Source organism: Hemibagrus wyckioides, linkage group LG17 (genome assembly GCF_019097595.1).
Source record: "Hemibagrus wyckioides isolate EC202008001 linkage group LG17, SWU_Hwy_1.0, whole genome shotgun sequence".
NCBI lineage: Eukaryota > Metazoa > Chordata > Actinopteri > Siluriformes > Bagridae > Hemibagrus > Hemibagrus wyckioides.
In genome coordinates, this window is record NC_080726.1 from 8,924,317 (window position 1) to 8,946,894 (window position 22,578).

At 39.0% G+C, this 22,578-nt stretch overlaps 4 protein-coding genes across 7 annotated transcripts; 2 read left to right on the plus strand and 2 right to left on the minus strand.

Moving 5' to 3' along the window:
• Positions 1–123: 123 nt before the first annotated feature.
• On the plus strand, positions 124–2,478 carry hspb6 (heat shock protein, alpha-crystallin-related, b6). Of its 3 annotated transcripts, none has more exons than XM_058412999.1 (4): positions 124–270; positions 524–684; positions 1,550–1,672; positions 1,802–2,478. In XM_058412999.1, exons 2-4 carry the CDS (start codon positions 526–528, stop codon positions 1,973–1,975), a joined length of 456 nt encoding a protein of 151 aa, XP_058268982.1. In that variant the 5' UTR covers positions 124–270; positions 524–525; the 3' UTR covers positions 1,976–2,478. The 3 variants fall into 3 exon arrangements, with proteins under 3 accessions (XP_058268982.1, XP_058268983.1, XP_058268981.1); XM_058413000.1 differs by having other exon boundaries at positions 202–270; positions 504–684; XM_058412998.1 differs by lacking the exon at positions 124–270 and having other exon boundaries at positions 408–684.
• proser3 (proline and serine rich 3) lies at positions 2,460–11,987 on the minus strand. The gene is made up of 14 exons (XM_058412997.1): positions 11,929–11,987; positions 11,528–11,606; positions 11,324–11,432; positions 10,982–11,229; positions 10,542–10,702; positions 8,769–8,878; positions 6,700–6,785; positions 5,755–5,894; positions 5,400–5,590; positions 4,863–5,314; positions 4,446–4,629; positions 4,050–4,224; positions 2,763–2,844; positions 2,460–2,640 (listed from the first exon to the last, which is right to left on the minus strand). Exons 2-14 carry the CDS (start codon positions 11,536–11,538, stop codon positions 2,601–2,603), a joined length of 1,989 nt encoding a protein of 662 aa, XP_058268980.1. The 5' UTR covers positions 11,539–11,606; positions 11,929–11,987; the 3' UTR covers positions 2,460–2,600.
• An 87-nt stretch (positions 11,988–12,074) lies between these two features.
• On the plus strand, positions 12,075–17,590 carry lin37 (lin-37 DREAM MuvB core complex component). 2 transcript variants are annotated; one of them, XM_058412962.1, is made up of 10 exons: positions 12,075–12,186; positions 13,013–13,107; positions 14,253–14,328; positions 14,798–14,848; positions 15,453–15,482; positions 15,613–15,698; positions 16,012–16,169; positions 16,650–16,781; positions 16,955–17,028; positions 17,110–17,585. In XM_058412962.1, the coding sequence occupies exons 2-10, from the start codon at positions 13,074–13,076 to the stop codon at positions 17,186–17,188; spliced, it is 720 nt and encodes a 239-aa protein (XP_058268945.1). In that variant the 5' UTR covers positions 12,075–12,186; positions 13,013–13,073; the 3' UTR covers positions 17,189–17,585. The 2 variants fall into 2 exon arrangements, with proteins under 2 accessions (XP_058268945.1, XP_058268944.1); XM_058412961.1 differs by having other exon boundaries at positions 12,095–12,186; positions 13,056–13,107; positions 17,110–17,590.
• Positions 17,591–18,379: 789 nt separating this feature from the next.
• Positions 18,380–21,017, minus strand: LOC131368201 (chymotrypsin-like protease CTRL-1). Its single transcript, XM_058414176.1, has 7 exons — positions 20,865–21,017; positions 20,649–20,752; positions 20,486–20,565; positions 20,307–20,388; positions 19,865–20,045; positions 18,805–18,932; positions 18,380–18,679 (listed from the first exon to the last, which is right to left on the minus strand). Exons 1-7 carry the CDS (start codon positions 20,908–20,910, stop codon positions 18,518–18,520), a joined length of 783 nt encoding a protein of 260 aa, XP_058270159.1. The 5' UTR covers positions 20,911–21,017; the 3' UTR covers positions 18,380–18,517.
• Positions 21,018–22,578: the final 1,561 nt, after the last annotated feature.

Consider the following 22,578-nt stretch of genomic DNA (forward strand, 5'->3'; position numbering starts at 1 on the left):
ATGTAAGTCATAAATACATAAGCTGTGTATCCTTCAAAAGTATAATCTTTAACAATCCTGGGAATGCGTAAAATCCAAGTTAAAGCCTATGAACATCGTAAACCTGTTCCCAGATCAATCTGCTTACATAATCCAGACACATGACAGGCTACATAAAGGGATGTGAAAGCACCATGTGGGAAAGAGTTGCAGGGAGGAGAAGAGAGAGGACCCAGAATATTGATAATATTAATAATAATAACATCACAAAAGACCAGTAATAATTCACAGGTAAGTTCAAATGGATGCATTGAATGGAAATTAGATATGAATCAGTCCATGATGAAAAAAATGACTAAGTGAAATATTAATCAGTTTCCGGAAGACATGTTTGTGAAGGGGGTTTGAGGGGTGGAGAGCTATTTAAATAGGAGGGGACTCATTTTCACTGCGCGCAATAACCGCTGCGTATTCATTACCTAGCTCTGTGTAGAACAAACATTGCCTCCGTCGTACTTTCTCAGTTTTATTTTCACGGTTGAAGGGATGGATTTCGATCTGCCTCCTACCATACCTGTAAATGGGATCCCCTGGGAAAGAGTTCTGCCGCCCATGCTGCCTCGCCTCGGGGGCACTTTCGGATCTTACGCATGGACCCCATCTGAGCTGCTGATCCCGGTTAAAGAGCACACAGGAGCCGCACAGGTGGGCGAAACTTCCCGTTTCATAAAAGCCTAACATTCCTACACGGTCAGAAAACGTTTCTTTAGTTGGTATAGGGGGAAAAAATGTGCATGCCCGTTGTTTTTACACGTTCCCTTTTCTTTTCCTCGTACCTCCCAGGGTTGGAGGTTTAAGTCTTGCCTCTACCCTCTGTGCACAAAGTTTTATGGGTTTCCTCTGGTGTCCTCCCTCAGTCCAAAGACATACACTGTAGCATGCATGCATTTATGCCCCGTCAGAGGGTGTTCCCCGCCTTGCCCCTGGGATAGACTCCAGGCTCCCCAAAACTATGGTACAGAAAATGGATGTATCCCTAGCCCTGAACCACTAAACCAAAGAAACCACAAAGAACTCCCCCCCCCCCTTAAGAGTACCCCTCTGTATATACAGGGGAAAAAGGGTACTAAATGTTACTGATCCTTGTTTGTGTAAGGTACACCTGTTCCCTAGAAAGTTTTACTCTAAAATGAATTGTTTTATCGATATCATGTAAAGGATACTAATGGTACAAAAGATGTACTGTTGATGGTGCCATCCTGAAGAAAGATACAATTCTGCGAGATATAAGTATAGTTGTAGGGTAACATTTAGGGATGTAGACAACTATTTTGGCATACACTGACCCCACTCCCCTCTTTTTGAAACATAGAAGCATTAACCATGAGCTTTTTTTGTCTTGAGATACCTGATATGATCAAGCCTTAAACTGAAAGTTTAAAATGTATACAGAGAAAAGCTACAATGTCCGGGGCGATGATGGTAAACCATTGTATAATCTGTGTGTATCTACAGATTTACATTCCACATTATATCTACATTCCAAAGTTCATCACATCTTTATATGCAGGTTGTTTGTGACCAAAATGGATTTACTGTGCAACTTGACGTGAAACACTTCAGTCCTGAAGAGCTGATGGTCAAAGTCACAGGCAACTATGTTGTGGTAGAAGGAAAACACGAACAGAGAAAGGTCAGTTCTATCCCTCACAACTGGTCAGCTCGGCTGTTCATCTTTACACTTGTAAAATTAGCCATTTGTGTCTGAGCAAACAAATCCTTACCTTTGTTAACCTGTGGTGTAAATGTTATGTGCCTGTAGGATGGATCTGGATTAGTGACCCGGCAGTTTAACCGAAGGTACCGCATCCCAAACGAAGTGGACGCCATGAAACTTGAGTGTGCAGTGTCACCAGAGGGAATGCTTGTTATTTCTGCCCCTTTGCTGAAGGCTGAAAATGCCAAATCACCTACACACCCCGGATCAGAAGTGTAAAGACACTCCACGGGTTTGGACAGGGAGACAAAGAAACAGATGGACCTTCTAATATTTATGTAATCCTGTCCTATGATGTGTTTCTATCACTCTCAGAAGGATGAGCATCGGGAGAAACAGACCAGCCTTCCTCTTGCATGAAAGCTAGCGGGTACTATTTCCAAATGCCAATTCCAAACATACTTGACACCAAGCCAAACACCACATTATTAATCCTTTTTGTTTAGCATTTTCATGATGTTAAACTTCCAGGCATAGTGAAGACACCTGATCTGAAATCAGAATCCTACTCGAATTTTCCAGCATGTTCTAAACATTCTTTAAGCAGATTGCTGTTTAAAAACACTTGCACATATCAGATATTGTTATTGTGAACTCATGACTGTACATATTCCTTAATAACTTTGTTTTGTAAGTGTTAAGTATGAGATATAATATTCTATAAGCTAATTTAACTGCTGCGTTATCATGAAAGTCTTCAAATAAATATTTTTCCAAAATGATTTATTGACAGTTCGAACACATTCATTTCCATTTGCAGACACAAAATAAATAAACACTATTGGTTTGCAATAATAAACATGATTGTGTGCTTAAGTGCTTTGTTCTTGTTCACAGTAGTTTATCAGTCTTCGTGGAATTTATCCAGCATCCTGTCAACCTCACTGGGAAAAAAAACACATTCAAGTAACCACATGAATACATTTTAGATGGCACAGATGCCGAGATATAACACAAAGCTTATAAAAATATTCATTGCCATGTAAGGTATCAAATATATTCTCACCAGAGTTGCTCTTTCACCCACTTTCTCTGCTGCCGCAGAACTAAAAGTAAGGGATCATCTTCAAATTCCAGCCCATCCGAGTCTGTATTAGGAAACAAAATGTGGGATAAACTTAGAGATAGCCCTTGCTGTTAAAATGATAATTGTACCTGTATTATAGTAATAGTAATGTTTCAAAGAAACATTCTATGCATGTATTAAATTTTATATATTAAAACAGCACTTATATACCTGATAAGAGATTTAAAAATCTAGTAAAGTTTACCCTGATACTACCATAGCTGTGATAGTGTTATTGATGTAGGTTGTGGAACCAAGTGCTGTGGGTAGAGTCGCTGCATCACAGATTCCAAGTCCCTACTTGGATTTGCAGTGGAGTTGCATGTTGCCCCCCAGTGTATGAGTGGGTTCTTTGGTTTTCTCTCACCTCCCAAAAACATGCCAGTAGGTATATTCACAAATCTACATTGCACCCTAGATGTAAATTGGTGGGGTTGGTGTACATGAAGCCCTTTAATGGACTGGTGTCTTGTTCAGGATGTACTTTACAACCCAGGGTTTCCTGGAATAAACTCCAGATCCACTGCACCTCTGACTAGAATAAAGTGTTACTGAATATGAATAAATGAATGCCGTCTTGCTTTCTAGCCCAAATATTCTCACCTACACTCACTGTTCACTTGCTCATTTCTGCAATTGTTTAATCCACCAATCATGTGGCAGCAGCACAGTGCATAAAATCACGTAGATATGTGATCTGTGTGACTTTCAGCATGGTGCCAGATGGGCTGGTTTGAGTATCTCATAAACAGCTGATCTCCTGAGATTTTCAGTCTCTAGAGTTTACTTATTATGGTGCCAAAAAAATAAAATAAAATATCTGCAAGGCTGAAACACCTCGCATATGAGAGTGATCAGAGGATAAATGACCAGACTGGTTTATTATGGTCCCTTTTAATGTTTAAGATTTTTGTGTGCCCAATATTTCATATTGTGTTTTGTATACATTTATTCACATGTTGTGATATTTTTTTCATCATGGAGCCATTAATTTAGTACTATAATCTGTAAATTGTGCTATGTACTAGAGTATGTGCATGTCCACCACGGCTACACAATAACAACGAAATGTAGGTACATTGCTAAACAGTTATTTAAAGAACGGTGATGTCCGCTGTAACAGGTGGAGGCTAAAACGGTTAAACTGTGCTCATTGTTGACCTTACACACACACATCACGTCACAAAACTAAGAGATGATGAGGCTCCATGACTAGAACTTTCTCACCTTCTGCTTCCTGCATCAGCTGACCTATGACCTCACTTGGGTGGGATGAGCATTGAGGGGGAGGTGCAGGGGAGTGAGGAGGTGCTGGAGTGGTGTATATGGGAGATGTGGAGGAGCGTGAGGTTCTCGGCTGGACTGGTGAATCAGCACTGGGAAACAATACTTCGGAAACAACCTTGTAAGGCAACATGAGATACAAGGATAATAAAAAACAGCTGGAAACTGGAAAATTACTGAGACATTCATGGGTAATATTGTAATATAATGTAAAAAAATATTTATAATTAAAAATTCTAAATCAACTTCTATATGTGTTTACACACACACCTTTGCTCAGATATATCATAGTCTGCATCTATATTCAAAAAAACATCCATTAGAAGGGCACACACTGACCTGGCCAAGAGTGTTGTGTACTGGTGAGGGAGAATCTCGTGGACGAACGCCTCGTGATGAACTCTCTCTGTGTCCTGCATTCTCTTTGTTTTTAGAGCGAACCTTTTCTTGACCCCTAGCATGCCTGTCTTTGCCCTTGACATTGTGCTGATTCCTTTCAACCATGTGTCCGTCCCCCACATACCTGCAGAAAGAAAACTCTCCACATCAGCCTGCGCAAAACAACCAGAACTGACAGAAATATGACCAAGATCATTTAAGCTTTATTTTGAATGCGATTTATTGTTTGTCAGCAAGCGTATATACCACGACAGATATTTTGTCTTCAAATATTGTGTTAAGATATGGCATGATATGTGATATAACCTTTCTTATATTTTTAAGATGAAAAAAGAACAAAGAAACCAGGAAGTCTACCTATCTGATTTCTTCTTTTGTGTGCACGACACTGATTTTTTCTTGCCCCGCTCGCCCTCCACTCTGCTGTTCGATTGCATGCCTGTTCTTCCCTGGCAGCCAGCTCCCTCTGAGCTATCAGCATGTTGTGAAGATGGAGATGGAGAAGAAGAATATTGTGGCTTACTACACAGGTATTCTGAGCTCTCTGAAGAACAGACCTGATCTCTGAGACAGGGCTGAGAGATGTAATGAGCAGTCTGAGGCTGTTTAGGGCCCATCTCTCTGTTACAGGGAGGAACTGATACCATGTAGCTCTGAGAGATGGACTCAGCCTTGGTGTTAATGCAGGATGCAGGGTGGACTTGGCTGGAGGAAGACGGCACTGGCTCAGGGACTGGACAGGAGGCAGGAGTGCTTACACCGTCAGTCACCATCATGGGTGTAGATGTGAAACAGAGTCCAGGCTGTGTCTTTAGATACAAAAAAAAAAAACAGCTATTGTAGCAAGACAGCAGAATTATAATATCCTAACTGAATTGGTCTTTGTTTATTTACTTGTAAGGTCAGCCTGCTTAATAAGGGCTGATGAAGAGCTGAACTATGGGAAGAGGTGTGACCCCACTGTCTGGCCTGCTCCATCTTCCTCCTTAGACGCCACTGAAACAGGATGTCATCCTCAGGCCGAGGTCGTGGCCCTACAGGGCCTGGAGCAGTGGCAGCAGGAAATGGGCCTCTGGGTGTTATCACTAGTGGAAGCACACAATGATTACAGTGAGGTGAGCTGAATAAAAAAAGCAGATTACTTTACTAAATGGACATTACTTTGATCTCAGTGTCATAAATACTGAAGGTATTATTAGTAGTTCTGCAACCGGCAATAGATATCTGTTGCTGTGTGGAATGTACTTACAGTTGGCTGTGTCTATCAAGCTGGGAACTGTGGGCTTTCGGATCGGCTCATCAACACTAACAGGATCGGAGAAATCAGAGCTGCCCAGGCCTTCAGAGCTGATGGGTAACCCACTGGATCCACTGCTGAGTGTGTGCTCACTACAAAAAACACCACATATCTCATCTTACTCTTTTCTAATAAGTGGGTCATAGTAAATCCTGAAATCCCTGTTTTGGGACACCCCTCCAAATCATTGAATTCAGGTGTTGTTTTTCAGGTGTTGGGCTTTAGTTCCAGTGAAAGGAACTCTTAATGCTTCAGCATACCAAGACATTTTGGACAATTTCATGCTCCCAACTTTGTGGGAACAGTTTGGGGATGACCCCTTCCTGTTCCAACATGACTGCACACCAGTGCACAAAGCAAGGTCCATAAAGACATGGATGAGTGAGTTTGGTGTGGAGGAACATGACTGGGCTTCACAGAGTCCTGACCTCAACCCGACAGAACACCTTTGGGATGAATTAGAGAGGAGACTGTGAGCCAGGCCTACTCATCCAACATCAGTGCCTGACCTCACAAATGCACTTCTAGAGGAATGGTCAAAAATTCCCATAAACACACTCCTAAACCTTGTGGAAACTGTTATAGCTGCTAAGGGTGGACCAACTCCATATTAAATTCATGTTCATGTAAAGGCAGATGTCCCAAAACTTTTGGCAATATAGTGTATGTAGACTATACTCTAATGGAAACAGTGTTTTTAGTCACAATTATTTATCAATCCATAGATTTACCTAAATATCTTCAATATGTAAATAGTCTGAAGTTGAACTGGATGAAATTTATAAAAATAAATATTGTAAAAGGTCAACCATTTGATGATTCAACTCATTTATAGCAGCTCTGTATGCTGGAGGCTGGTGTGTTGAGTCAGTAAGAGAACTGTGTATTGTATGGTACCTCCTCTGCAGAAGTTTTCTTGCTCTTTCCTGAAGCTGAAGGATCTCTGGCTCTAGTTGCTCACAGTGTGGGGAATCAGATAAGGTCTGGAACACAGCAAGCACAACAATAAAGTTGGTATTTGCTAGAAGCCTTTCTCAAACATGTATTTGTCTCAGTACTGCTGTGCACATGATTTATTTGAAATCTTCTGCCTGCGTGCTTAGCTAGACTTTATCTGCATTAGCTATCAGCCCATTCGCTGTTTGGGGGACAGGGATAGAAACGTGAAACTTTAAACTCTAAAGTCTTTCTGTAGTGCTAAAACTATTTTATTGCAATAGTGGCATTAGAGATTAAAAACAATATCTCCTGATGACTTTTCTCAAGACCAGATAATTTTGCATGAATTTTCACTTCCAAAATGAATGTTTTAAATATGCAAACATTAGCTTCACTTTCTCAAACAAAACAAGCGCTAGAACAACAATCCTACAGTGCACGACTGGCCACAATTCAGTTCTGCCTATGAAGAATTCATAAATATACAACGTGACACTGAACAACGACAGCACGAGGTGCAAGCGCAGCAAGCTGGGGAGAGAAGCTCTTCTTCCTTTAATGCCAAGACATTTAACTGATAAACTACAGAGAACTGAAATTTAAACACTGCATGTGCCAAACTGTATTAGGTTCTACAAACAAAGGACATGTATGGGAGATGTGTTTCAGATTAGGACCACTAAGAGGCAACATTCAGCCACCAGGCTCATCCACATATGCGTGAAATCTTTTAATATTATTAAAAAAATCAGTTCCAAATCAAATACAGATACAGAATAGAATACAGAATAGAGAGAATATATATATTAGATGATGACTAAAAAGCCTTTCAGTACACAGTTTAAAGAGTATTTCTATCTTCACAGACACAGCTGCTGAGCTGACAAAATTGCTGACAAGAACATCCTAGCAGGCAGAGCAATGACAATCTGCAGAAATGTTTGCTTTTATGAGCAACCAGCTGAGAATAGATGCTTATTTTATACAAATGTTAATAAGTATACAACAGTGCATAGCAAACTGCATAGTGAAACACATGATATTTAGATGTTTGTCATTATATTATTATTATTATTATTATTATTAGGCCTCACCAGTTGGTTAAGCAGCACTTGCTGAACTGTATAATCAATATTTAAACCAATACTTAAAATCTACATTTTATTTTCAAGTAAAATGGCATGGTGCTGTTGTATGTCTTCTTCACACAGTGAAAGGCTGAGCATGAGACACAGTTGGTATGCTGCGATTATTCAACCAATAGTTTGATCTAGACAGACTGCTAAGTGTAAGCTGACTGTAAAAGTGTGTGATAGATGCTGTTGCTTTGAGAGGTAATATTTATGAATCTACTGGGTGAGTAATCGAGTTCTACTGGAAATACAGTTCAGTATGGAGGATCTACACTGCCATGATGTTATACATTATGTAGTGAGCACACAGATAATATGAAGTCATAATTAATACAGCCTTCAAAGATGAAAGCATGAAGAAACCATATGAAATTTTTATGTGGATTTTTTTTTTGTGGTTGAGAATCCACATAATTATCAGTGACCAAAAACAAACAACATTGTTTAAAGGATATTTATGATACAATGATGACACTGCCTCTCGACTTTTATAAAATGTATATTGTATAAAGATACATATACTGTAGTGTTATGGTTAATGTTTGTTCTGTCTATGGCAGTGTAACATTAGACACTCAGTAGTTATCTAATGCATTCAGACATTACATTTATCATTCAGTTTTTGACCTTTAGCTGAAAATACAGTTGTAACACAACTTTTAAGACAATGTTTATTAAATATCTAGTGATAGATAGATAGATAGATAGATAGATAGATAGATAGATAGATAGATAGATAGATAGATAGATAGATAGATAGATAGATAGATATTAATTAAAGGGAAATTCTTGAAGTTCCTTTTTGCATTTAAGTACTTAACTACAAGATAAATGCCCACAACTTATTACTACACAACCCTTAAGAATTTTAAAAACATTCTGTAAAGATCTTACAAGTGCACTCAGGTCAAGCAGGTCTCTGGTGGGAGAAAGTGAAGTGTCTGCTTGATGTCTGAGCCGGTCATGCATGCTGCCTGTGCCATCATTTCTACAGTCAAATGATCCTGTGACAACAGTAAAGAAACCCAGTCAACCAACTCGGACCCAAACCCAACAGCCTTCAGCCTCTTCATCGGAAGTAGTAAATGAAATCCTTGAATATTAAGATATCTTTGAAGATATTCTTTATTGTGGCTCCTTCTAAATTGTTTTGCTTATATATATATATATATATATATATATACATACATATATACACACACTATATTGCCAAAAGTATTCGCTCACCTGCCTTGACTCGCATATGAACTTAAGTGACATCCCATTCCAAATCCATAGGGTTCAATATGACGTCGGTCCACCCTTTGCAGCTATAACAGCTTCAACTCTTCTGGGAAGGCTGTCCACAAGGTTTAGGAGCGTGTTTATGGGAATTTTTGACCATTCTTCCAGAAGCGCATTTGTGAGGTCACACACTGATGTTGGACGAGAAGGCCTGGCTCTCAGTCTCTAATTCATCCCAAAGGTGTTCTATCGGGTTGAGGTCAGGACTCTGTGCAGGCCAGTCAAGTTTATCCACACCAGACTCTGTCATCCATGTCTTTATGGACCTTGCTTTGTGCACTGGTGCACAGTCATGTTGGAAGAGGAAGGGGCCAGCTCCAAACTGTTCCCACAAAGTTGGGAGCATGGAATTGTCCAAAATGTCTTGGTATGCTGAAGCATTCAGAGTCCCTTTCACTGGAACTAAGGGGCCAAGCCCAGCTCCTGAAAAACAACCCCACACCATAATCCCCCTCCACCAAACTTTACACTTGGCACAATGCAGTCAGACAAGTACCGTTCTCCTGGCAACCGCCAAACCCAGACTCATCCATCAGATTGCCAGATGGAGAAGCGCGATTCGTCACTCCAGAGAACGCGTCTCCACTGCTCTAGAGTCCAGTGGCGGCGTGATTTACACCACTGCATCCGACGCTTTGCATTGCACTTGGTGATGTATGGCTTGGATGCAGCTGCTCGGCCATGGAAACCCATTCCATGAAGCTCTCTGCGCACTGTTCTTGAGCTAATCTGAAGGCCACATGAAGTTTGGAGGTCTGTAGCGATTGACTCTGCAGAAAGTTGGCGACCTCTTCGCACTATGCGCCTCAGCATCCGCTGACCCCGCTCCGTCAGTTTACGTGGCCTACCACTTCGTGGCTGAGTTGCTGTTGTTCCCAAACACTTCCACGTTCTTATAATACAGCTGACAGTTGACTGTGGAATATTTAGGAGCGAGGAAATTTCACGACTGGATTTGTTGCACAGGTGGCATCCTATCACAGTTCCACGCTGGAATTCACTGAGCTCCTGAGAGCGACCCATTCTTTCACAAATGTTTGTAAAAACAGTCTGCATGCCTAGGTGCTTGATTTTATACACCTGTGGCCATGGAAGTGATTGGAACACCTGATTCTGATTATTTGGATGGGTGAGCGAATACTTTTGGCAATATAGTGTATATTATATATATATATATATATATATATATATATATATATATATATATATATATATATATATATATATATATATATATATATATATATATATAATCTAAATATACAAAAATAATTCTGCCTAGACTAGAGAGCACAACTGCATAACAAAAACATAAAATACAGAAACAGAAAATACATTAGCATGCTGTTTGGGATTTATCCGTTGCTAATCACTGTAACATACCTCCAGAGCGTTCCTTAGATGTCCGAGTTGGAGTTGAGCTGGATGGCTGTGAAGGATTTGAGGACATCCACCAAAATGTCTGATCATCTGCTCCATCAGTTGTCAACTTCTGTCTTTCTCCACGACTTTGCGGCCTTCCATAGCGAAAACGCTCAATGTACCTAGGAGAGATTTTCAAACAAACAAATATTTTGAAGTTTCTTCAAAATATATCTTCTGAAGCAGAAACCGCTTAAGTCACCTCAAATTTAGAGATTTTTTTTAACTCTAAAATGTTTCATGTTGCATTATATGCTTGTGTTATTAGTGATGCTATAGATATAACAATTGATGTAAGCTACAATATTTTAGCATAAAAAAACAACACTGTTACACTTTCTAGAACATAAATGTCTCAAATTCATTTTTGTAAAGCAGGGTTTTCACATCATATCTCGTACTTTGCCAGCACAGAAGGCTCCTGCGTTCGACTGGTCATGGTGTGCTGTGGATGCTGAACATCACTGTTGGCAGGAGAACTCTGATCGGTAGAGGGCCAGGATTCAGAGAAGTTCTGCTGCTCTGTTACAGATGGAGGAGGACAGAGAAGGACATTGTGTGAGCCTTCAAGAAAGCGCTGGTCCTCTGGGCTGAGAGGAGGAGATTCTGGAGGACTGGCTGATTGTGTAAACCGGACAGGGCTCAGTACCTGGACACAACATTAAGATAATATCAAATTATCCTTTTGACATAGTGCGTGACTGCAAATAATTTCCAATTTTTCTTCAAATGAGTTCTCTCACCAGCTTTTTATGTTCTTTGGGGATGTTCTTTGCTCTAGTTGGACTGTAATGACTTTTAGGTCTGCGGGGTGCAGGAGGAAAGGGATTCTTCTTGGTGAAAACAGCCTCACTAAAACAAGAATTTTAGTTATTAATCAGTAGATTTCAAAAAGACTTGACATTTTATCCCCAAACCACAGGTAACAAGCTTTATTTGTATCTCACCTTGATTTCATGATCCAAGGTTAAGATTTTCACACTATGAGTTAACTTCTTAGGCCTTCTGTATATGCAAAAGAGTTACCTAGTTGAAATAAAGCATTAATACTTTTAACTTGCTCAACAGTGTAGGAAGACAATAGCGAGTTATTAATGATTGAATGCTATACTGTGAATCTCACGTCATAACAAGGCGCCCGCTTTACCTGATGAACAAACACTACTTAACGTTAATATTACACGTAGCTTTGTAGGCAGAAAATCTGGTGCGTTACAAAGAAAATGCAAACATATAAATTAAAATACAGCTATACACCATATATCAGAGATAGTGCATACTTTATCTTTTTTCATTTATTCAAGTAAAATTCAATAATAAAAGTGAATCTTCAACAAGAACTGCTAACCTTCTCCTGCAACTTGAAATCTGTTTACACCACGCAAGTGGCCCTCTAGCAACCAATCCGGTGTTGCTGCGAATGACGGACAGCTATTTCACCCAATGACGTTGAAGTACAGTTAACAGTACTGACCAATGAGAGAAAGGGAATACAGTTGCGCGCGGAAGAGGAAAGTCAAGTGAACTGAAAATAGATTATAGCCGACTGAGCTAAATGCTACAGCGTCTCTGTCTGTGTTTGTTATTTTACATTTTATTAGACAGCGTAAGTGGCTTAAAACAATTATTATCCGACAAATATACATCATGTAAATGTTACACTTCTAATACATTTAATGAAAACTTGTTGTGAGTGTGTTGGAATGACTAAATAATGTAATATAGCGCTAGCTAAATAGCTAGCGAAAGCCAGCTGTTTTGGTTAGCTGCTAGCTAGCAGGTTATGTGTGTACAGTATGTATTAGCTAGTCAACTGTTTTGTATTGTCACTTGTTGGTATAGATGGGCTTTCCATATGTTTTTAAACCATTTAAGCTCATTAAACAGAATAATATAACCAGCCTGGCTATGTAGGTGTGTTGACAGTAGAATTGTGGAGCCAGTAAATGAATAGTTATATATCATGAGTTAAAGATCCAACTAACTAAGCACTAACCAGTTCAAAAGCTGTTACTTAACTAGCAAGCTTTCATTCTTTTAAAGAACGTGATGTAAAATCCACAGTTTGTTGAACAGAACATTATTAATGTTTGGATGAAGATCAGCTGTGATCAAGAAAAAAAAAAAGTAACGTAATTGTCCGGATATTAATGCATATTTGTTATGATTGACAAGTATAGAGTTATGATTTATATCTACTACTTCATATAATTTAATCGTTTTACCACGTAGCAAGGAAATTATTTATCATGGCTTTACCATCACCGCTTATAAACATATTGTGCATCCAAATAAGACACAACATACAGTCCAAATCCTGTTAATGTGATGAGAAAGATCTATGTACAGTATTTAACATCTGAGTGCACTTGAGTTAAACCATACTCTTATTTGACCATTATTATTATTATTATTTTTTTTTTGTTAAGCAGGATTGGTTAATGGAATTGTAGAGGTTTGTGTTTCTTGAATAAGGAAACGTCTGCAATCAAAATGCTTCATATGAAAGTTAAGATGGAGAAACCGGGTAAGGAATGAACAAACAGCTCTATTTCATGCATTTAATACATTTGCTGCCTCCCAGTTTGCCTACTTACACTGATCAGGAATAACATTATGAGCACTGGCAGGTGAAGTGAATAACACTGATTATCCAAGCAAGTGAACATTATGTCCTCAAAGTTGATGTGTTAGAAGCAGGAAAAATGGGCAAGAGTAAGGATTTGAGCGAGTTTGACAAGGGCCATAAATGTGATGGCTAGACGACTGGATCAGAGCATCTCCAAAACTGCAGCTCTTGTGGGGTGTTCCTGGTCTGCAGTGGTCAGTGTCTATCAAAAGTGGTCCAAGGAAGGAACAGTGGTGAACCTCTGACAGGGTCATGGGTGGCCAAGGCTCAGTGATGCACGTGGGGAGTGAAGGCTGGTCCGTGTGATCCGATCCAACAGACGAGCTACTGTTGCTCAAATTGCTGAAGAATTTAATGCTGGTTCTGATAGAAAGGTGTCAGAATACACAGTGCATCACAGTGTGTTGCCTGCGGGGCTGCATAGCTGCACATCAGTCATGGTGCTAGTCCGATCCATGGACCAGGGATCTAGTAGAGTCCATGCCTCGATGGGTCAGGGCTGTTTTGTCAGCAAAAGGGGGACCAACACAATATTAGGCAGGTGGTCATAATGTTATGCCTGATCGGTGTATACTATTCACTAAAACTGTGTACTCATTTCTGTGGAAAATACATAACTTTATGTGTGTAGCAAAAGAGTATGGAAAACAGTTGTAATGTAACCAAAGAGAATGTTGCCTAGTTATGCACATTGTCGCAGTAAACAGACTCCTTATTGTATTTCAGCTTTTTCATTCATTAATGTTTATATAATTTATAATATATAATTTATTCACCATTCCGTTAATTTATTTTTCCGTAGTTCTTTAATTCTAACAAGTGTCTAAAAATAAAAAATCACAGATCCACGATTTGAAAAATGAAAATAGTAAAGATGCTCCTTACATTTGAGATACACATTTCAACATACTATTATTTTGTACACACTATTTCTGATATTTCACATATTGTTTAGTACAGAAAGTAAGCGAATTGTGTGTGAGACTCATACTGTATGGTTTGCTCACACTAACATGTCTGTTGTTTGCGATTTTCTGTTGAAGATACTGAGGGTGCTGTTGCACGAAGTCGTCTTGATGCAGTGCTGCAAGGACTGGTGGAGAAAAGCGACAGTGAGAGGTCAGTTTGAGAGGAACTTCATACCATGGCTAGAATGGGATCACTCCATAGCTGCTATAGAGTGGATTATTCACATATCATCAAGAGGTTATTATTAATAATTTTTGAGTGTGCAAACTAGCAAGCATGGATATTCTCTGAGACAATTTCCTAGTCACACAATAGGTAAATTTTAACTGATAAGGGGAAAACAAAGCTACAGTGCCATACAAGTATATATGTTCTCCCTTGTTATGGGTTTAATACATGTTAGCAGTGTATGATGATGTTTTCTGGCTTGCATGTATTTAATTTTAAATTAAACTGTATAGACGCCCTTAATCTTTTTATAGTAATGGGGCAGCAGAATGTCTCTGAATCCTGACCTTCTGTTACTGCAGAGTATGCTTCTCAGGAAGTAAACTTTTCTTAGAACTGACTGCCATACCAGCTGTCTAACCATCTTTGTTCTCTTTTTCTTCCTGTGAAGAGATCAGAATGAGGATGAGTCAGGAAAAATGGTCGCAGATTCCATGAGCAAGTATGTCCTTCTGCTTCTTATCAATGCTCAATATAACCGCTCAGTTAATAATAATTATTTTGCCATAGAGCGTCAAATAATCTGAATTCTGGTCACAGGTAGCAAGCTTGTAATGATTATCCAAGGAGATTGGGTTGTTATTTAATGTACTGCTATAATTGTTGTTCAAGTTTGTGAAAGAATGTGCCCTTAAGTGTATTTCCAACTTAATATAAACAGTTTCAGAGTGGTTTTAAGATGAGATGAGCCTTTATAAAATCTATCTAATCTATCCAGCTAGGCTGTACAGTTCTGTCAGGACCTTGTTTTGTTTTGCAACACAATAACTCTTTTAATGACCTTACTGCATGCGAGTTACTGTGTGCTGATAGGACCCCCTGGTGGAAAAGGATGAAACATTGCATTCAGACTTCTGTACTACTTCAGACTTGATGTCTTTCCCCCTTTTTTCTTACCGTGTGTGTGTACGCATCTGTGTGTACTAGCATTGTCCAGATTGCTATTTAATTTATTTGACAGGAATTTTTGCTTCCTAAAAAGAAAAGTATGAAATAACAGTACTTTTAGGAACTTTAGTACTATTTCTGACTTCTTTTCTTTATAGGGACTTATCCCCTTCCTCTCTTGGGAAAAGGTAAGGAAATCCTCAACGTGTGACTGTAGTCTACAGTCCCTTTGGGTTAATAAATCAAATTGAATGTATGAATTTTATATTGGTGACTGGAGATGGTGGTGTCTTTTTTTTTTTCTTTTTTTTTTTTAAGGCCATCTTCACGCTTTGCACAACATCGGAGAAAGAAGCGGAAAGAGATGGAGGATGGTTTATCTGAGACTAACCAGCACAAACAAAGTAAGAAGCAATGTTTTTAAGAACGCTTTTTCGGTAGAAGATACATCTGTTATTCCTTTCTATTATAATGTAATATATTCAGTTAAATCTTGGAAGACAATAGATCAAAGTAATTATCATCCATTATCAATTAATGATCCTTATTTTGATTTAGGCAAATGCAGACTCTGCTTAAATTTCCTCTAAAATACATTTATAGTACATCCCCTGTATACAATCCAGGAGTAGTCTGTAACATTATAATTTTACAAATTAAGCCTTAATTTGTGGCATTTTAGCTTGACCTGTGCATCTGATTGTTTGTTTTTATCAGACTCCTACATCATCAAGCTGTTTGACCGCAGTGTGGATTTGGCACAGTTCAGTAGCAACACTCCACTCTACCCCATCTGTAGATCGTGGATGAGGAACAACCCTACTGTACGAGAGAGAACAATGTCCAGTCCACCTCACAGCATGGCAGAGGAGGAGGTCAGATCAACATCATGCTGCTGTCGACATTTCCTCTGTAGGATTTGTCTACAATCAATGGGCTTCATTAACCCATCTTTTAGAAAAGTAGTTTGTAAATGTTTGTGAAAGCCAAACCAAATGAAAAATGCTGAATTTACAAAAGTCTCAAGGAAAAAAAGGCTGATTTTCTTCATACTAGCGTGTGTAAGTTGATGGACGCCAGTGAGGCATAATTTATCAGATGTGTGCAAAGCACAGCTCATCTCCATTTGGTGATGCCCACAGTCCATATGAGGCAAAGCTCACGTAGCAATAATGACAAGCGACAGGCAAAAACAGACAGAAGTGAATGTTATTTTAGCTCATGTATACATCCAAAAAGTACAGTTAATGTGTGAAGACAAATTACAGAAAAGGCTTGATTAACATGCAGAGTCTATGTTTGTTTATTCATGTCTCAGAGAGAATGCAATGGGTTGTTTCTGCTGTCTTTTTCAGGTGTCAGACATGCTGAATGGCAAAGTTCAAAATATATACCGCCTTCCTCCTCCTAGTCCTTGTCCTGTTAATGAGTCTGGTGATCCAGTAAACTTAAGGATTCCACCCACAGAGAAACCCACCATAAGCCAGGTGAGGTCACAAGGATGATCACCTCTGCAACCTGTTATGTTTAACATTATTATTCATAAGAACATTTTTCATACTGATTTAATGCTTCTTTTTTAATTTAAATTAAGTCCTAATGTTATTTTATTCTCTCTTGTTTATAGTGGGATTTGTTTGTGTTTAATTCTTTACTTTAGTCCACAGACACTGCATCAGGAGCCACTACTCTCATGTTCAATCACATGAAACGCTGGAAGAAAATCAGACAGAAGTAAGAGTCTTGAGCCTTGATAACTTAATAAGTAGGCGATGTTTTATGTTTCCATTTAGGATATTTTATGTTTCCATTTAGGTGGAAAGAGGCTTCTAATAAGAACCAACTGCGCTACAGTGAAAGCATTAAGGTCCTGAAAGAGATGTATGAGCGCTAGCTCATCCTCAGACCCCTGCATCAGGAGAAAGTTTTGGACTTCCATATGCAAATTCATAGAAGTGGAGATTAAGCAGAGATTTTTGAACAGAAGAATGGACTGACAATTTTGTAGTTGCCTGCATGTGTTACTTGAATATTTGTTAATAATCAAATATTTAGTAAATTTGTGATTTTATTGTGGCCTGCACTCCAGTAGCAAAAGCACAGGTGTGATGTGTTTTCAGTTTCTGTCTTTGTGATGCAGGTCAGTAGAGTCAGATCAATGCATGTTTTGTTCTACAGCAATCTGGAAATAACAAAAGATATTTTGTGAACAAAATAAACATTTCACATTTTCCATGCAGGTTTAAATGCTTATCTTTTTTTCTAGACAGATTTGACATGTTTGTTTTAAAGGGTTTGTCGATTTTACAGGTTAAATGTTTCTTGTGATCTGGTCATTCAGACCAGTTGTGGGAGTGATCTGGAATGCATTTGACCACATGATATTTGTAATACTAATATAATATAATTTTATTTCCTTCTCAACCTCCTACACATGCATTTTGTTCGACTCATCTTAATATTCATTTAAACATACAATTTTTGTAACAAAATGAAGCACAATGGTGCAGATTGATCTCAACCCTAAAACATAAGATTGTTTGTAGGTGGTATATCCACAGCACCTGTTGCACTACCTCAATAAAAACTCTACAGGGTAAATGGTTTCGTGAAGATTAAATCGACTGACACAGTAAAAGATGGTCCATGTTGCAATTTTACATATAACCAGTGCAATAAGTATGTAGTACAGCAGCATCGCTGTTGCAAAGGGAGCTTATGGCTGCACTGTGCTAGGTAAACTCTAGCATGTATCCCAGATTAAACATAAACCTAGTCTAAATAAAAAAAACAAAACAAAAACAATGAAAGCTGACAAGTTACTATAAGCTTATTAACTATTACACTATATTATTTTCACTCTCACAGCTAAAATAAACCTTAAATGCTCACCTCTCAGCAGGAGTTATCAGCATTGCTAGGGCTAGTACAACTGTCCAAGGTGCTGTGAGCTTCACATCACACTTGTATTAATGTAGATTGAATTATATAGGACCCAAAAAACTGTTTTGACAATTTCCTCTCAATTTCTGACATCCATTATACTTATTAGTGCCTAAAACACAACAAAAGAACAAGTCTGGAATGGTTTGCGTCTTAAACTTTTATTAGGAATTTCTTCACTGTTGGAAAGCAACCTTGGTTGTTGCCACGGCCATGTATGCTCCAACACAGGAACATACTGTAATGTGATCCTTTAGGTCACCATGAAGCAGCTGGCAGTCTAATTGGTGGCAACGGTCTGGTCAATCCAGCTACGCAGGTACGAGACACGGGCATAGACTGCAGGGGCGCGCACATTGCAATTGGATGTTCCCCAAGACACAATTCCAACCTGATGCCAGACACCACTTTTCTCACAGACCAGAGGGCCACCAGAATCACCCTGTAGATGTCACCCAAACCAAACATCAGAAGTATGAAGGAGTGACCATTTCTATTATACATATAGTGTATAAACCACTAGGCAATGCTGTAATACTGAGAAAACTGAAGTCTCTGTCAGCTCACCTGGCAAGAGGAGACACCAGAAGCTCCAGCACAAATCATAGAATCGAAGATCCTGTTGCCCCAGTACTGCTGGCATTGTGCTAAGCTCAGTATGGGCAGGGCAGTCTGCTGCAGAATACTGGGGCTTGCTAAACAAAGACACAAAGTATAGAGTATGTATAAGAAATCATCAAAGAATGGGCAGGAATGGCAGTAACAGAAAATACTTATAATTCTGTCTCAGCATTGTCTCCCTCTGGCTTGTGTCTGTACCTTGTATTTAACTGTCTAGTAACCAGGTGGTATGACTGTCAACAAATCTGAGAACTACTCATACTCATTCATGACTACTCATAAAGAAGTTACTATTTTTTATTTAATAATTACATTAGTTTTTTCTAGTCTCATGTCATTGTTGTTGGTTTTTTTTTTGGCTGGTCCCTATATCGCCACAGAGGATCATTTGGTTTGGCACAGCTTTTACGCCAGATGCTTTTCCTGACATAGCCCTCTCATTTTATCCTGGCTTGGGACCAGTACTCTGAGTGCACTGACTTGAGCAACACCCCCCAGTGGCTGGGTTGGTTCCCTTCCCAGGAATCTAATCCAGGCTGCAGCACTGTGAGCAAGCGATCCCAGACACAGGAGCAATTAACAGCTTCATAACTGCGTAATTAGGAAAGGGTAGTCGTACTGATTCACACATTACATTAGAAAGGTGATTGCAGAGTTACAAATTCTCTGAGGTTCTAGAAAAATGGTATGCTGGATTGTTTAAATAGGCATTTAGAATTTGAAGCATCTTGGTATTGAAAATCTGTGTTAGACGACAGTGGTAAATGTGGATATGACAGCGACTTGATCAGTTTTTCTCAGTGTTGGCGATGCACAGTATGCCTTGTTCGCCCAATGTCTTACAGATAGTAAAAACCTGTCCTTTGAAAAGGATAAATCTGACTAAAATTTGCTATGGAGCAAAACTAAAACTCAGATGCCATAAACCAGAGGTCACCACCATTCAGATTCCCCTCCTGATTTTATTTCAGATAACTATAACCTTCACTATATGCCATGCACTCACATGTGAAAGCGGTTTTGCCCCAGCCGGTGGTTACACAGCGTGTACCAGCAGAAACATTGGTACTAGATGTAGCCAAGCACACAGGAGACACACGGGTGGTCAACTGAGCTGGAGTGGACAGCTTCAGCAGGGTGATATCATTGTTGAAGTTCTGACTGTTGTAGTAGGGGTGGGTGATAGCCTATGAATGTTTGAAATATATCAAATATACACACATTAGATCTGGACATATTGACACATTAAACGGTATGAGAATAAAAGATTTCAAATTGTGTTTTGTTAAGGTTTACAGTGTTAAACAACTGAACAAAAGATTAAATGTTGATCAGACAGATCCGAAATATCAAGTAACTGAGTATCATCAACTTTTTTGTTTAAAGAATGCATGTGAGCAGTACAAAAGATTATATATGTTAAAAAAAAAGTCACAAAAAATGAATACCTTGGAAATGTACTTGATCTGAATTTGCTCAGCATTAGATGCGCGATTGTACTCGCCGAGGACAACAACATGTCTTGAAGGTCTATGTAATTAGGAGGTAAGAATGAAGTTAAAGACAGTGTACCATATTAAAATGTAATGCATCATTATACTACTGGAATAAGATCCATGTAATTTACGTCACACGGCAGTGGGCAGCAGTGACGACCCAGTACTGGGTGATGAGGGATCCTCCACAGAAATGGAAACCAGTTGAATCCTAATGAATTCAAGCTAATGAATTAAAATAACAATGAATTAAGAATTATTTGATATTATTTCTTCCCTGAAATAACATGTTACCTGGAGTGACACCTGCCAGGGCCATGATCCAGACACTGCGTTCTCACCATTCACAATCCTGTTGTAGCCACTGACTTGAGGCTTAATTGCTGGCACTCCACACCCTGTGAGAAAAATAAACATGTTTCTACATAAACACACAAGTGAAGTTGAATTTGAGGTATATTTGTATATTTAAATCATTAGCTCCAGCTGATTAGCTCATAGAAATCTTGCCTAGTGTGGATGCCACAAGAGCAAGGCAACTAATGATCCACAGCATTGTGCACTCAAGATACTATCGTGTTTCCTCAGAGGATTGGACACTGGCTTTATAGTGCTTGTAGAAGCTGATACAGCTGGGAAAATGTCAATATGCTCCAGCACACCTGTAGAAGTCCCACAACATTGGAATATTTATAACTCATAGACCCTATGGAATAAATACACCTCAAATTATCACCTCAATCAACCTCTCGAAAGGGTGTGGAGCATCTCCATGTTTGAGCCAACAAATTTGCTTGATATAGATTTTTTTTACTTCCAAAAGTATAGGATCCACTGTAACCTGTCTTTAAAATAAATAAATAAATGTAAATTTAAGTATTCAATATGCAGTATATGTAATATATTGCAAGAATTATTTTTATATAAATGGATTTGAAAGGTCTATATCATTAAGATATAAATGTTGTTGTCCTTCGGCTTAATTTCTGTTTGGGGTCGCCTCAGCAGCTTATCATCCGATCCGCATATTTGATTTGGCACAGGTTTTACGCGGATGCCCTTCCTGACGCAACCCTCAAGACCAGCACTGAAAGTTAACCTCTCAGTGGCTGGGTTAGTTCCCTGCCCACGAACTGAACCTGGGCCACAGCAGTGAGAGCATGGGGTCTCTTGGTGACGGGGGGATCACCAAGGATTATTTAGAGACAAATAATTATAAATAATGAACTCTGAAGCATACAAAGATTTTTTCCTACTGATTCACATTAAAGAAAGAAAATGACCCCAAACAAACATACAAAGCTACCTTTAAAAGAAAAAAAAATATTTTGAGAGGACATTTTGAAAGGTGGGCAGCATGGTGGCTTAGTGTTTAGCACTGTTGCCTCACAGCAAGAAGGTCCTGGGTTCGAATCCTGGTTTCAAACAGGCCCTCTGTGGAGTTTGCATGTTCTCCCCGTGCCTGTGTGGGTTTACTGTCCAAAAACATGTGCATTAGGTTGATTGGTAATTCTAAATTGCCTGTGTGTGTGGTTGTCTGTCTATATGTGTGGCCCTGTGATGGACTGGTGACCTGTCCAGGGTGTATCCCTGCCTTGGGATAGGCTCCAGCAGATTCCTGTGACCCTAATTAGGAATAAAGCGGGTATAGAAAATTGATGGATTTTGTAAGGTGTCTAGTCTATCTACTGTATAAAAAGTATGTCAGACTTCACCTCAACAAAATGTTTGCCAAGCTCAAATGTTTAATGTTTCGTTTTCATGCATCCATCTGATCACATATTGATCACTACACCACAACGAAATTAAGTTACTTTTTATTGAAATTAAGTTACTATGCTGCTTTACATCGCCAGGTGTACAATGTTAACATTGACTGCGCAAAGATCCTTAAGGCTTGCATCACAAAACATATTGGCTGTTCCAAATTAACAAATTAAAACTCAAGCATGACCAGACTCGGGTGCCATCTACCGCCTCAGAGTTTGGATCAATTTATTAATGCCCCCTCCATTTCAGTACTCAAATCTCATCTTAAAACCTGCCTGTACATGCAAGGCATTTGATCAGCATTGATTAGTGTTAGTTTGATACATTTGATTTAATCTGTATTTTATTTGCCTTGATTTTATTTGTCTATCTGTTTTAATTGGTTTCATTTGACAATGTGATTCATTCATTCATTCATTGCCTATACCCGCTTATTCCTAGGACTCCTAGGGTC

Coding starts and splice junctions, on each gene's coding strand:
- hspb6 (XM_058412999.1), top strand. CDS start 526: ATGGATTTCGATCTGCCTCCTACCATACCTGTAAATGGGATCCCCTGG. Junction 685..1,549: donor AGCACACAGGAGCCGCACAG/GTGGGCGAAACT, acceptor CTTTATATGCAG/GTTGTTTGTGACCAAAATGG. Junction 1,673..1,801: donor GAAAACACGAACAGAGAAAG/GTCAGTTCTATC, acceptor ATGTGCCTGTAG/GATGGATCTGGATTAGTGAC.
- proser3 (XM_058412997.1), bottom strand. Junction 10,703..10,981: donor GAGCCTTCTGTGCTGGCAAA/GTACGAGATATG, acceptor AATCTCTCCTAG/GTACATTGAGCGTTTTCGCT. Junction 2,845..4,049: donor GCTGATGCAGGAAGCAGAAG/GTGAGAAAGTTC, acceptor TTCCTAATACAG/ACTCGGATGGGCTGGAATTT.
- lin37 (XM_058412961.1), top strand. CDS start 12,136: ATGCTACAGCGTCTCTGTCTGTGTTTGTTATTTTACATTTTATTAGAC. Junction 12,187..13,055: donor TTTACATTTTATTAGACAGC/GTAAGTGGCTTA, acceptor TTCTTGAATAAG/GAAACGTCTGCAATCAAAAT. Junction 15,699..16,011: donor GACTAACCAGCACAAACAAA/GTAAGAAGCAAT, acceptor TGTTTTTATCAG/ACTCCTACATCATCAAGCTG.
- LOC131368201 (XM_058414176.1), bottom strand. CDS start 20,910: ATGCTGTGGATCATTAGTTGCCTTGCTCTTGTGGCATCCACACTAG. Junction 20,389..20,485: donor GCTGCCCACTGCCGTGTGAC/GTAAATTACATG, acceptor CTAATTACATAG/ACCTTCAAGACATGTTGTTG. Junction 18,680..18,804: donor CTGGTGTCTCCTCTTGCCAG/GTGAGCTGACAG, acceptor TGACATCTACAG/GGTGATTCTGGTGGCCCTCT.